Source organism: Aulonocara stuartgranti (genome assembly GCF_965226115.1).
Source record: "Aulonocara stuartgranti genome assembly, chromosome: 12".
Taxonomy (NCBI): Eukaryota; Metazoa; Chordata; class Actinopteri; order Cichliformes; family Cichlidae; genus Aulonocara; species Aulonocara stuartgranti.
The window spans coordinates 7,304,046-7,317,547 of record NC_138948.1 but is presented as its reverse complement, the minus strand read 5'-3'; the positions used below and the strand labels follow the sequence as shown (position 1 = coordinate 7,317,547).

Sequence of the window (13,502 nt, the reverse complement as noted above, 5' to 3'; positions counted from 1 at the left end):
CCAGAGTTTCCAAAAATACAATGGGAACTAGAATCTTCAGCCACAAGGCTCCTTTCCTGTGAAATCAGCTCCAAGCATGGATTCGGGGGAGAGACAGCCTCTTTACATTTAAGGGTACATTTAGGTTTCAGACTTTTCTTTTTGAAAACGATTATTATTTGATTTGGATCAGGTGATCTTGAGCCATCCCTGCTACAGGTCCAGGCTACTGAGGAAGCTCCCATGATGCAATGACCTCTTCTCTTTTTCACTCCCTGTGTGTTCATATGCCACTACTGTAAGTAATCTAAACAACTCTCTCTCTCTCTTTTTATTGCTCATTGGTCTCTTTCTCCTCACATTCAAAACCTGTCACTACAGATGGCTGCCCCTACCCAAACCTGGTTCTGTTGGAGCACTGTACCGTCACCAAGAACTTTCTAACAGGGAATTCTTGCATTTGTCTCTAACACAGTATTACCTTACCCACATAAGGGAAACTGACCTGAATGCCACTTAGTGTTTCTTTAGTGACACGATCCACACTCCCAAGGCAACACAATTAATCCCCTTTTATGAGCTGGAGAGATGATTCAGTTGTTTATTTATGAGGAAAAAAATTAAAATTCACCACATCTCAAGCTGTAAATCCACCAAAACATGTGGTGGCTTAAAACAAATGGCACAGCTGACAAGGCTATGCCAAAATGCATGCTTAAACAATGCAAAACAATAGATATACAGTGGGGCAAAAAAGTATTTAGTCAGCCACCGATTGTGCAAGTTCCCCCACTTAAAATGATGACAGAGGTCAGTAATTTGCACCAGAGGTACACTTCAACTATGAGAGACAGAATGTGAAAAAAAAAATCCATGAATTCACATGGTAGGATTTGTAAAGAATTTATTGGTAAATCAGGGTGGAAAATAAGTATTTGGTCAATAATAAAAATACAACTCAATACTTTGTAACATAACCTTTGTTGGCAATAACAGAGGTCAAACGTTTACTTTAGGTCTTTACCAGGTTTGCACACACAGTAGCTGGTATTTTGGCCCATTCCTCCATGCAGATCTTCTCGAGAGCAGTGATGTTTTGGGGCTGTCGCCGAGCAACACGGACTTTCAACTCCCGCCACAGATTTTCTATGGGGTTGAGGTCTGGAGACTGGCTAGGCCACTCCAGGACTTTCAAATGCTTCTTACGGAGCCACTCCTTTGTTGCCCGGGTGGTGTGTTTTGGATCATTGTCATGTTGGAAGACCCAGCCTCGTTTCATCTTCAAAGTTCTCACTGATGGAAGGAGGTTTTGGCTCAAAATCTCACGATACATGGCCCCATTCATTCTGTCCTTAACACGGATCAGTCGTCCTGTCCCCTTGGCAGAAAAACAGCCCCATAGCATGATGTTTCCACCCCCATGCTTCACATGGTGTTCTTGGGATCCAACTCAGTATTCTTCTTCCTCCAAACACGACGAGTTGAGTTTATACCAAAAAGTTCTACTTTGGTTTCATCTGACCACATGACATTCTCCCAATCCTCTGCTGTATCATCCATGTGCTCTCTGGCAAACTTCAGACGGGCCTGGACATGCACTGGCTTCAGCAGCGGAACACGTCTGGCACTGCGGGATTTGATTCCCTGCCGTTGTAGTGTGTTACTGATGGTGACCTTTGTTACTTTGGTCCCAGCTCTCTGCAGGTCATTCACCAGGTCCCCCCGTGTGGTTCTGGGATCTTTGCTCACCGTTCTCATGATCATTTTGACCCCACGGGATGAGATCTTGCGTGGAGCCCCAGATGGAGGGAGATTATCAGTGGTCTTGTATGTCTTCCATTTTCTGATGATTGCTCCCACAGTTGATTTCTTCACACCAAGCTGCTTGCCTATTGTAGATTCACTCTTCCCAGTCTGGTGCAGGTCTACAATACTTTTCCTGGTGTCCTTCGAAAGCTCTTTGGTCTTGGCCATGGCGGAGTTTGGAGTCTGACTGTTTGAGGCTGTGGACAGGTGTCTTTTATACAGATGATGAGTTCAAACAGGTGCCATTCATACAGGTAACGAGTGGGGGACAGAAAAGCTTCTTACAGAAGACGTTACAGGTCTGTGAGAGCCAGAGATTTTCCTTGTTTGAGGTGACCAAATACTTATTTTCCACCCTAATTTACGAATAAATTCTTTACAAATCCTACCATGTGAATTCATGGATTTTTTTTTCACATTCTGTCTCTCACAGTTGAAGTGTACCTCTGGTGCAAATTACTGACCTCTGTCATCATTTTAAGTGGGGGAACTTGCACAATCGGTGGCTGACTAAATACTTTTTTGCCCCACTGTACATATATATTGCATACATATGCAAAATGCAACATGTTTGTTTATGTATGCAAATCAAACAATTCTGGAGTTAGGACATGAGGTGAAAGCTGAGAAATGCTGAGAAATTATCTTTGTATTAAAAAATCCTCATTCTTCTTCTTCTTAGTGGTTCTCCCTTTAGGGGTCGCCACAGCTGCTAAATCCTCACTGGTGCAGAGTAATGGAAATGGGCTGACATTTATAGCCACAATGATCACTCAAAGCATTTTAGACTGAAAGACAAATTTAACCGTACATTCTTACAGGGTGTTATTCAGTACACCATATCTACCTCACATCCATGCCCAATTTATAATCACAAAATCCACACAGGCACAGGGAGAACATACAAATGCACCACAGAAAGGAAACCAGGAACATTCTTGGTTTGAGGTGACAGTGCTAACCACGGTACTACTGTGCAGGGTTGCCTTACATTTACCAGTAAGAAAAGCCTGTCAAATGCCTCTAAAGCAAAAAAAAAAAAAAAGATTCCTGTGGTCATGTGGTAGAATTTAAATAATTTTGATTGTTATAGTAGTTTTAGGTCATTTGTTTATAAAACAAACTTCTGTTTGCACTTAATGACTCAGTATCATAATTATTCCTGGTAGCTAGATAATGTCAGCACTCTGCACTCCCTGCTATCCAAATGGGATTGGAAGACCAGTAATGCGATTGAAAGCTACACAGCTGTTGCATGTGTTGCCATTATTTTTTCAAGTGCTGATTCCAAGGTCAAAGGTCAACCTTTAAATATAACCTTTGCAGTTGAAACGCATTTAAAGATAAAATAGACTTCAGAGGTTTGACCTACATGCGAGCTGAAAATCCATTTAAGTCTCAATGATTTCAACAGCGTGAGATAATAACTAAATTTCCTTCTGCTTCACACAAAGCTCTGATTTCCAAGCAAAATTGAATTTGTGTTTTACCAGCTACTAGTCTGAGCTGAAGTCCCTTTGATGTCTCCTTTAACTGGATCCTGTATGTGTGTGTGTCTATGAGCATATGTGCGTGAGTACCCATTACCACAAAATCAGCAGAAAACAAAATAAGTCTCACAGACATCAAAGAGACCCAGGAGGGAAGATGATCTGTTTTGAGTCATGGCAAACCACATTTCTCTCCCCGACCAGTTCTCCAGTCATCCCTCACTCCAACCACGATCCTTACATCTCTACTGCCACCCAACCACTGGGTGGCACATGCGGCAAAGTGTTGTAATATGTCAGCATGTCCTCTCACGCAAGATCCCTCCTTTCAAACCAGAATGAGTGATGTGCAGAACAGCTTTTCATTTGAGGATTTAGATGTTTGGGATTTGGCGATGCCTGTAGTCAGAAGCAACAAGAGAGCAATGAAATGGGAGTTTTGGGGGATTTGTTGAACCATCTGAGGGAGTGAAAGGGCCTTAATAAGGAAGAAGAGTGAGGAGATGGGGATAGGGGAGATGAATGAAGATGAGACAGAGATACTCAAAGATGGTAATTTTGTATCTGCAGTTTGGCAGCTTCAAACAGAATCTTTTCGGGTTTAGTGCTCAGTGGGATGTCAGTTAATGACGCTGCGCTGCCAATAAATACATTTAAAATATCTAAGAACAAATAAAGCAGTTAATTATAGAAAAGCATATTACAAAAAGATTTGTGTAGGCCCACAACTGTTTCTCAGTTTGGATGCATTAGTTGATTTTTTAAAATTTATTATCACTTTAACACATTGGGAATGTTGTCATTGCAAACAGTTCATTTGATGCTTTGTGATCCAAGTCACTGTGGGAGGTTTCTGTATTAAACAACAACAACAAAAAACCCTTCCTACCAGTGGGCTCCCAACTGCTTATACAAACACAGAAACCCAGCAGTCACTGCAAGCAGATGCGGTATTGGACGGTCTTCTGAAAAAAACAAAACAAAAATCCCTAAAACTGTTCTTTATCAACGCTTTTACAAATTGCCTCTATTGTGTTAACTATTGGCATTAACTGTAAAATAAGTTTACAATTATTTCAGTTATCTTAGCTTAACATAAAGTCAGTAAACTAAAGGGAATAGAGAGAATGACTTGTCTAAATCAGCCAAAACCCACATTTATAGGTTCATAACATCATCATAACTAACACTTTATATTGCCTTTGTTTAAAATCTATTCAAGAAAACTTGTTTTTATCGTGCTGGACTGCATTTTTTTAGTGGGCATTTAAAGAACCAATATGAGTTTGTTGCAAATGCAACACTTCAGTAACTCCTAAAATTAAACTTCTGCACATCAATATTTTCTGAGAGAGACAATAAAAACAGCCCTTTTTCATTTATAATCATAGTAATAAAAAAAACAAACCCTGATGTTTACATCAAAGAAAACTCTTTCCCAATGTAGTTTTCTAAAGTGGAAGAAGTTACCTAAAAATGATTTTTGTGTCCACGCACATGCACGCCACTCTCCTGAGGGCTTCTCATCTGTCCCCTGTCTTGCTTCCTCTTCCACTTTCCTGCCACGTCGCCATCAGCCAAACCCCTCGCTCTTTTAATTTGTGCTCATTGATGAGATCAGTCACTTTTTCATTTTCTCAACGCCACACTTTCTGATATATTGTGCTTCAATTTTTCTTCAGATAAAGGCATGCCAACACATTGTTGTTTTTTCCTACATTGCTCACACTCCAATCAGTAGAATAGACATTTCCATGCCTGAATAAGCACTCTGCTTGCTGCTGTGTGTGGGCATTTGCATGTGTGTGTATACATATGAGAGAGATTCCTTCCATCCCTCCAGTAGTCCTTTAAGAACATGTTCCCACCTGTGTGAGTGTATCACCATTATATCCTCTCTATCCCCCATGTCTCAGAACAGATTATGAGCATTGAAGCTGACTGAAATTACTTTGAATTCTCCAAAGCCCCTAACCCCTGGGAACATACCTGTTCTTGCAAGCCTCAAATGTACAGGTGCCTCATTTCAAAAGACTACAGCCCTCCTCTCTTTTTCTCCCTCTCCCCTTTTCCTCTCTCATTTTCTCCCTCCACCCTTACGGCTGCAACTTTACCCCTCCATTGAACTAGTGGCCTATTGAAATACCTCCTCTGGTCTAGTCTGCACTTCAAAGTCGACTTTCACCCTGCAGCCAAATCCAAGGAGGCGGCCCGGTCAGGAATGAGTCCATCCCTCTGAATAATTAGGACTTCAAAGTCTGTAATATTTAGTTATGACCTGTTTGAAAACTGGAGAACCCCTTTAAAAAAATATGTGATTGATGCTGTCGTTTGTCCACAAGCTGACTGTTACTGTCTGACCAAAACTACTCACAACTTTAGTTAGATTAAGTTATCCTTTGAATTGTAAACACTTAACCTCTTTAAGCACACACGTAGTACAGTAATGGTAGTAATAGCAACTCAGTAGTTTACTTAATATTAAGCAGTTAATTGAAATTTAGGACAGTCTGAATGTTTGTTTCTGCATTTATTGTTACATTATGGCATAGTAGCCCTTACTTTTTCACATTATGAGGGCACTGTATAGTGGATAAAGTTTTTTAGGGTACATCTTCTCAACTTCAGCAGCAACTCTTTGTTTAGACACGGTCAAAACAACCTGCTGTCTTTCAAACTGAGCATCAGAAGGTGGAAGGCAGGTGATCTGTGTTCCCTTGAGTGAGGTATGGGCTGAGATTTGGGCCAATTTCCTGATTCTACCATACCGATGTGCATTAAAATTTCTGAGCAAACTGGTTAAATCTATGAATAATTGAGCCAGTTCTGGAAGCAAAGGTGGGTCCAACCTGGTATTAGCAAGGTGGACCTAATAAAGTGACCAGTGAATGTATAGTCTTGTAATTGGATAAATTGGTAGTGGATGAGTTTAATTTCAATTTAATTTCAATTTTATTTATATAGCGCCAAATCACAACAACAGTTACTTCAAAGCGACTCAAGTTTTTCTCACTATTTTGTAAATAGGAAATAATTTCAGGCATAGTCTCTAATTTGTGTTCGTTGTGTTATTTAAAATAGTAACATAGACAAACTTCAGACAGGAGTACCCAGAGATTGCACTCAAAACCTCACTAGTAACCATGTAAAGCATCTTAAGGCCTGAGAAGAAATCGACCCCAGTGAGTACATAATATTTGTTGTAATCTAAGAGACTATTTTCAACAAAATACAGTCCTTTCTTGTCCTTTTTTGTTAGCTGTTCCGGCACCTACACTACCTCTGGAAAGACACACAAAAGCCTCTGCCTCGTGAAATAAATTGGTGTAAATCTCCAGTGAATCCTCAGTGTCTCCGTGGCATTTTGAGAATTAGGCTGCCCATGTATCACCAAAGACAGAGATTAGCCTACAGAAGGCGAGCCACCTTTCCACATAGCTCTTATTACCTTTTATCCTCTGGTTTCACAATAAAAGTCAGACTGTAAGTCTACAAGAAAATGACCTTACGTGTTACTGGTTGTATGAAATCAGTATTTTCTTTATGGTGTCAGTTGCTCAACTTAAAATGTGTTTTAACACAGAATAATGTTTTTTGTGAAATGTAGTCCTTATTGGACTTAAAAAAAAAAAAAAGAAGATGAAGAAAAGCAGCATTTTCTTATGTTGGGGCTACTCAGACCTAATCCTCACTCAAAACACCAAGATGGCGGCTGGCGATTGTCTGTCTTTTATGTACAGTCTATGTTTAAATCGTATTAGTGAGGGGCCTGAGCATATGTGTCATGATCCCCAAAGAAGGACCTCTTGGCATTGTTGCATTATTTCCACATTGCCACTTTAACTTCATCATGAAACCTCATTTGTTTTGGCAAGCAGTCCATAAATAATGTTTTCAGGACTCAAAGGAGTCTCCATCATCCCACCCTCGGTGCTGGTATTTTTCCCCAACTGTCCCCTCAACTTATAATTCGTTGCAGATCATTTCATGAGAGTTTCCCACTGTGGTTTGTTCAGTGACATCATTGCAAACATGCAGCATACTGCGAGCCTGTTGGAGTCAGTAGTCATCCTCGTACTGGGGAAATCATAATCTGGGGGGCAGTGGGGCCCCCTAATTGCTTTGTGTAATAATACGCTGCAGCGATGCACTCTTCTGGGATCCATGAATGTAAATGCTCCCCCTCCTCATCATCTCCTTTCTTCATTAAAACATAACGTCAGCACTGTACCAACAAAGGGACAATTCACAGAGGCTGGAAGCCTGGTGCATGTGCACAAATGTTCCCTTTGGGTATTATTAGTAACCCGTGCTCTTGTGTATTTCATATTTATTTATTTATCCAGCCAAGTCAATTAAAGCCAAATTCTTATCAACAATGGCATGCTTGCAGGGGGGGAGTGGATGGGAAAACTAAGCTGTACAAAATAAACAACAGTTGTTCTTTTGCATCGGTGTTGATATAAAAAAATACAGTCTTCATGAATTACATTATGTGTATGACACTGACATTTATCCCAAAAAATGCACATCTGCGTTGTGTAAAATTGGGCAGCATCAAAAGAATGCAAAATAAATGGAGAAAATCAATCATTATTTATTTATATTTATGATCAACAGAGTAAATATTTAGTCTGACAATGCTGCAAGCATTTCCAAAACCCCCAAATGAGGTGGACTTACAGTTCAAAAATCACCAGCCCTCCCCCCCAAAGCATCAAATCCTTAAAATGTTAATTACAGTCAAAACACTTTCTTCAGCTTCAGTTTTGTTTACACCACAGAGTCAGAAGAGGAGAAGATAAAGAGTGTTTGAAAAGACAAGAGAGGAAAGTGCTGTGTGGCTTTGTAATTTCACATGAAACATCTTAAATCAGCCGAAGGATCCCACAGAAATCCCCCAACTGAATAGCTCACAGAGAGAGATGGGACAGTAATGCACAGAGCTGAGCCAGCCATCACTACTCAGAGCCGTTCTCATCCTCAGCACTCACTCAGCCTAAACAAGCAGACAGCTGATTCTTCTCAGGGTGGCCCGAGTTTAGACACTGGTGCAGATAGACCGGAGCGTCAGGAGAGGATCCGCAGCTGCTGCCGAATCTACGAAATGTGACAATTTTTCCGCATACCGCTGAAGCAATAATCAATTTAACAAATTCAGACTATCGACCATATATCCTTTAAATATTCTGGAAGATAAAATCTAAATGACAGGAAACTAAAAATGGAGTTTAAGCATTAAAAAGTTGCTGTGGATTGAAATCTTACAGCATCCAGCAGAGGGCAGACTTGCAATAAAAGAGGAATAAGCCCTTTAGTGAGTAATTGGATCACTGTAACTCTTCTCCTAATGCATTTTGTGGTCCTTTAGTAAGCTGATAAGGTAAATCTAATTTAATTTTGATCATTATGCCTGCAGGCAGTGCTTTCAAATTCCCATCAGTTATGTATTTATTCGGTCAAATGTGCCCGAGTTTCATTTCTGTTTAAGAGTGAGAGAAAAAGGAGAGTGTCACAAGGCAAATACGGCACATGTGGTGTGGATCAGGATTCATAAAACTGAGGGGTGTCCAATCTGATCTGTAAATTATTGTCATGCTGAAGGCGCTGAAGAACTTCTTAAGTCTTGGCTTTGAATTGCCACCCCCACACCCTCCTCTCCCCTCCTTTCTTTTTTTTTTTTTGAGTCCAAACACATGTTGACCATCACGCTTTCCTTTCTTTCTTCCACAGGCGACTGCATTCTTGACCTGAAAAGTCCTCACAGTTGGTTTTCATAATCACACTGCCACACAGCTGACAGCAAGATGAAACCTTGTTTTCTACGCTTTTTGGGATATTAATCACTGTGCAGAGCTCTTACATTTTCTGCAAGAGGCCAGTGTGGTGAAACTACTGCAGACTAGTCTCTCCAGAGCAGAATCAGTCTTTTTTCATTATTGTTCTTTAATATTTTGAGAGGAGAAAAAAAAATGGGCTAGCTTTCTGCTTCAAATATGAGGGAGCTTTACTAGACTATATTTTTTCTCGCAGCCTACATTAAAGACAGAACAATGCACGTACAGTACCATCATCACTTGCATGGTACCATGAGTGCTTTTCATGAATTGTTCAATTGCACAAAGATTCAAATTATGTTTTTTTTTTCCCTTCTAAGAATAAAAAGATTCTTATTCTCAGACACATAATGAAGCCTCACGGGCAGTGAAAGAAAAGGCAGCAGGCTGAAGATGTTCCCCAGGAGCTGGGCTGCAGGGAAATTTCACAATAGACCCTTTATTCCAGAGAGTGACTGAGTAATAATTCTTCTGCAGTAAATAACAGCAACAGTTTGTATAAAAGAGAAGTGCAGTGGACACATTTTAAAGATTAGGTTACAAAACCGACCTTTCTTAATAAATGCACAATGTATCATAAAGGCTGAATCACTACTGTAGCTTTTTTACAAAAGTCAAAATACAAAAACCATCACTTTTAAGACTGGTGCACAGTTAAATGAGTTCAAGTGAGCTGCAATGAGATGAGCTGTTCATGAAAGGTTTGGATAGATAGCTATATCAAGCTAGCTTCCATATAGGTACTTCATAAAATACTATGTATATTTTTATTCAAATTTCCTTATATTTGATTGATCTGAAGCTAAAAAGTGATGGCAGACTTACTTTGGGCGTCATACTGAGAAACTACTTCTTATTAACAAACACTGTTACCTGTAAGGTAAGCGCATTTGAACATAATTGGAAAATTAGCCCTGTTAAATCACGAAGCGTCCTGAAGAGGGTAGTGTTTGTTTTAAGGTGGCACGACGGCTGAAAACTGATTTAACCGAGGACTCCGAACTAAGAAAAACGCCACCGGGCAGCCACGGAATGCTAATGGGAATAAATATACGGACTGTAATTCGTATTTAACTCGAGTGACTCAAATAACTTTGAAATTTAACCTGAAACAACAACAAGTGCCTCTTTCAGTGCGCAGTGAAGTCAATGGTGCCTCCTTAACAGAGTGCTGGCACTTCGGAAAGGGGAGTGCAAAGGAGAGGGTCAGAACGAGTGGTGGGTGGGGATAGAGCCCTTTTGGGAGAGAGAAAGAAAAAACTAAAAAAAAAAAAAATCACGTGTTTAGAGATCAAAGGAGATCCGCTTTGTAGAGGAGGAGGAGGAGGGTGAGAAAAAAGAGGGAGAGAGAGGGAGGGAGCGAGAGAGCAAGGGAGAGAGGCAGCGTTTGCAGGCAATGTAATTGACAAGGCTCGCAGTGGTGAAATAAACACGCTTCAGCCAAGGCTCAGTTTTTTATTGCACAATTTTGACTCTTGACGCATCGCCCGCACAGACCTGATTTCGATTATTTTCACCCGATTAATTCATCCGTGTGAAATTATGTCCCGATCGGCGCAGATCCAGCCGGCAAGATGATGATTTTACCAAGGAGAGGCTCAGATCGTGTGCCCGACTCGGTGGTCTTGGTGATCTTGGTGGTCGCCGCTTCTCTTGGTACCGTCTTCGCCAAGGATACAGCCTTTGTGGAAGTGGTTCTGTTCGAGTCCAGTCCCAATGGAGATTATACTACTTACACGACTGGCTTGCAAGGACGGTTCTCCAAAGCAGGAGCCACTATCAGCGCGGAGGGGGAGATCGTTCAAGTACGTGCAAAGTGTCCTTTTTCTTACTGGGGGGGATGACAAGCGGCGGTCCCGAGCAACGCTACCGGGACCCGGGCTGTAATTTAACCAAGCTGCCCTCCTAGAAACTTTTTCCGCTGGGACTTAGGGGTGCTGACAAGAGTTGTACATGGTGTGTGTGTGTGTGCGGGCAGTGTGTGTGAGGATGGTAACGAAGCTTGCAAGCATATGCGGTCACAAGATGGCTCCTATCTTGTGGAATTCATTCACAGGGAAAACATGCTCTTGCAAGTTATTTTGTTGATGTCTGGAGCTCACTTGAACGCGCCTTACATTCAGTCGCTCTCACTCTGAAACACACGCATTTCGGAGCAGTTTTCTTAAATAGCTACAACCCTACCACCGCCTCCACAAAGTTTGCAAACTCGTAGCGAGCAGGCGTTACGCATTTCGCAAGGGCCACTATTAAAACACTACGAAGCCACTATTTGTGCGTATTTAGCACTTTGTCCGTGTCAGAGCTGAGCCGCGTTTTTATTTTAGCTTTAAAACCACCCAAAGCAAGTTTTAATAGTGGAATAGGTCTGCTTTTATTGACCGGACCAACGTGTAAAATAACCCCACGTCCCGCCGTGGTGCAGCCGTCACCACTACATTTGTAGTGGCACGTTTTTGGATAAGGCTCACTTGTAACTATTTCAAGGCTCCGGAAACACAAATAAATAAGAATAGAGTGCGTAGTAGTCGTGGAAGAAGCATCCCGGTTCCATCTTTAATTTCCTGGCCTCAGACATGACAAGTGCACTTGGCTGGAGCTGGCTATGCTTGGACCAACTCTGTGTGGGAGTTGCTAAAATATGAAGCTTCTCTTAAGTGCCAGAAGGATGTATTTGATGTTTTATTATTCTTGCCTAATGTGCTTGGACACTGTTTTTAAGAGTTTGGGTTCTGGTTATGTGCAAAAGCTTTGATGTTTAATGTTATATTTCCTAACCTCTAACATGTCCTGGATCAGGGGGTGCACAGCTCTTTGTGGGCGATTCAAAGCCCACAAAGCAGTTTTTGAATGGCCTGTGTCCTCTCTTTGAAGCTTGATGCAGTAACTGGGAGATGTTTGTAAAAGCCAGAGTGCAGCAAATGCCCCCATATGAAGGCAATGTGCATAAAGTTTGTCAGCAGTTGCATTGTGATCAGAGACATCATTTCAATATGGGTGTCAGTGAGCTCATCAGTAACCCGGAAGCCACAGCAATAATCATTCCTAACCATTTGTTTTTGCAGGGTATAGGACAGGTCGTGGTGGATCTGAGGCTTAATCAGGTTCAGCCTCAGTTGTGTTGTTGCATTGCCGTCATGCTCTCCAGTCAGCCAGACAGCTAGTAGCACCCTGCAGCCATCCCTCACTTCTCTGCAACAGTGTAGTCAGCTACTCTGCAGCATCTTTTGAGTGCACATTTTTGCTTCCCCCCCCTAAAAAAAACATAGGCTCTTATTTTGAAATAAACACGATATGTGGAGATCAAAGGCAGGGATACTCAGCACACAAATGGGCCCTGTTTATACACAGTGATGGCCATTTGGCGCCACTCGGTAACCACACAGAATTGTCGGACCTCAGCTTTACATTGAAAACCACATCTATTTAGGTTTGCTTTCTTTGCTAACATGGCCTCTGACCACTTAGAGACAGCTTATATTTTGTCAGGCTATAATGAGGGGCAGTTTGTCCGGCCCGAGCACGTCTTGAATTTCCTATTTTACCAAAGATTTATGTAAGTTGAAACTGACAATGAATGACAATCATACATCGTGAGGAGTATAATTTAAAACTAGTATCCAATTTCCTACTTTTGAATTCTATACTTGTAAGATAACATTGCAGGAATGTGTTGGGAAATTTCTGTGGTGTTGTTTTACACTGGAATTGGGTTAAACTCAAATATTTAGGTTCTTGTCTCTGGTGATGTCGGCAGCCGTTGCACTTGTCCACTTTCAAGGCTTTCGAGTTCAGCGAATAAGAAGCTCGCTTAAGTCTTCCTGAGGTTTGTGGAGCCCTCTGGTCCTCTGTTTGATCAGAACCCTGAGGGGTTTGCGCTACCTTAATTGTGTGTGTATAATAGCGGTCAGACCTCAGCAGGTATGGGTTCAGATTCCGGGGAAAAGTGGGGGGGCCTTGGCAACACTCTTGAGCAAAGACCCAACCGCGATCACCACTCGTACGCTCCGGACTCTCGTTTTGCTAATTCCCTAAAGCTAACACCCCCGCTGATCTGACTGAAGAGTGCAGAAAACAGTGGCACACGCTCCTGGGGCCAAAAATAATAAATTAAGTTAATTTGCTTCTTGCGCTCTTCTAAAAGGGGGGAAGCATGATGACGCATATCTGGCCACAGTGCCAAACCCCAGGCTTCCCAAGGCAGCTCCCTAATTGCTACAGTTCAGCTCCATAATAGCAAAGTAATCAATGTCTCCTTAAATCTGTGTGTGTGTGTGTGTGTGTGTGTGTGTGTGTGTGTGTGTCAACAGGCGTGACAACTTTAAGAGTGTATTTACAGCATCAACTCAACTTGGGTTCTAGGCAACCAGAGCACAGGTAGTTAATGGTT

The 13,502-nt window shown here is 41.6% G+C and overlaps 1 protein-coding gene across 2 annotated transcripts in view; it reads left to right on the top strand.

Moving 5' to 3' along the window:
• Positions 1–10,439: 10,439 nt before the first annotated feature.
• znrf3 (zinc and ring finger 3) overlaps positions 10,440–13,502 on the top strand; it is a 69,464-nt gene continuing 66,401 nt past the window's right edge. For both annotated transcript variants that reach the window (XM_082555486.1, XM_082555485.1), the window contains exon 1: positions 10,440–10,917. In XM_082555486.1, the coding sequence (XP_082411612.1) occupies positions 10,687–10,917 (231 nt within the window). In that variant the 5' untranslated portion in view covers positions 10,440–10,686. The remainder of the gene's footprint in view (positions 10,918–13,502) is intronic.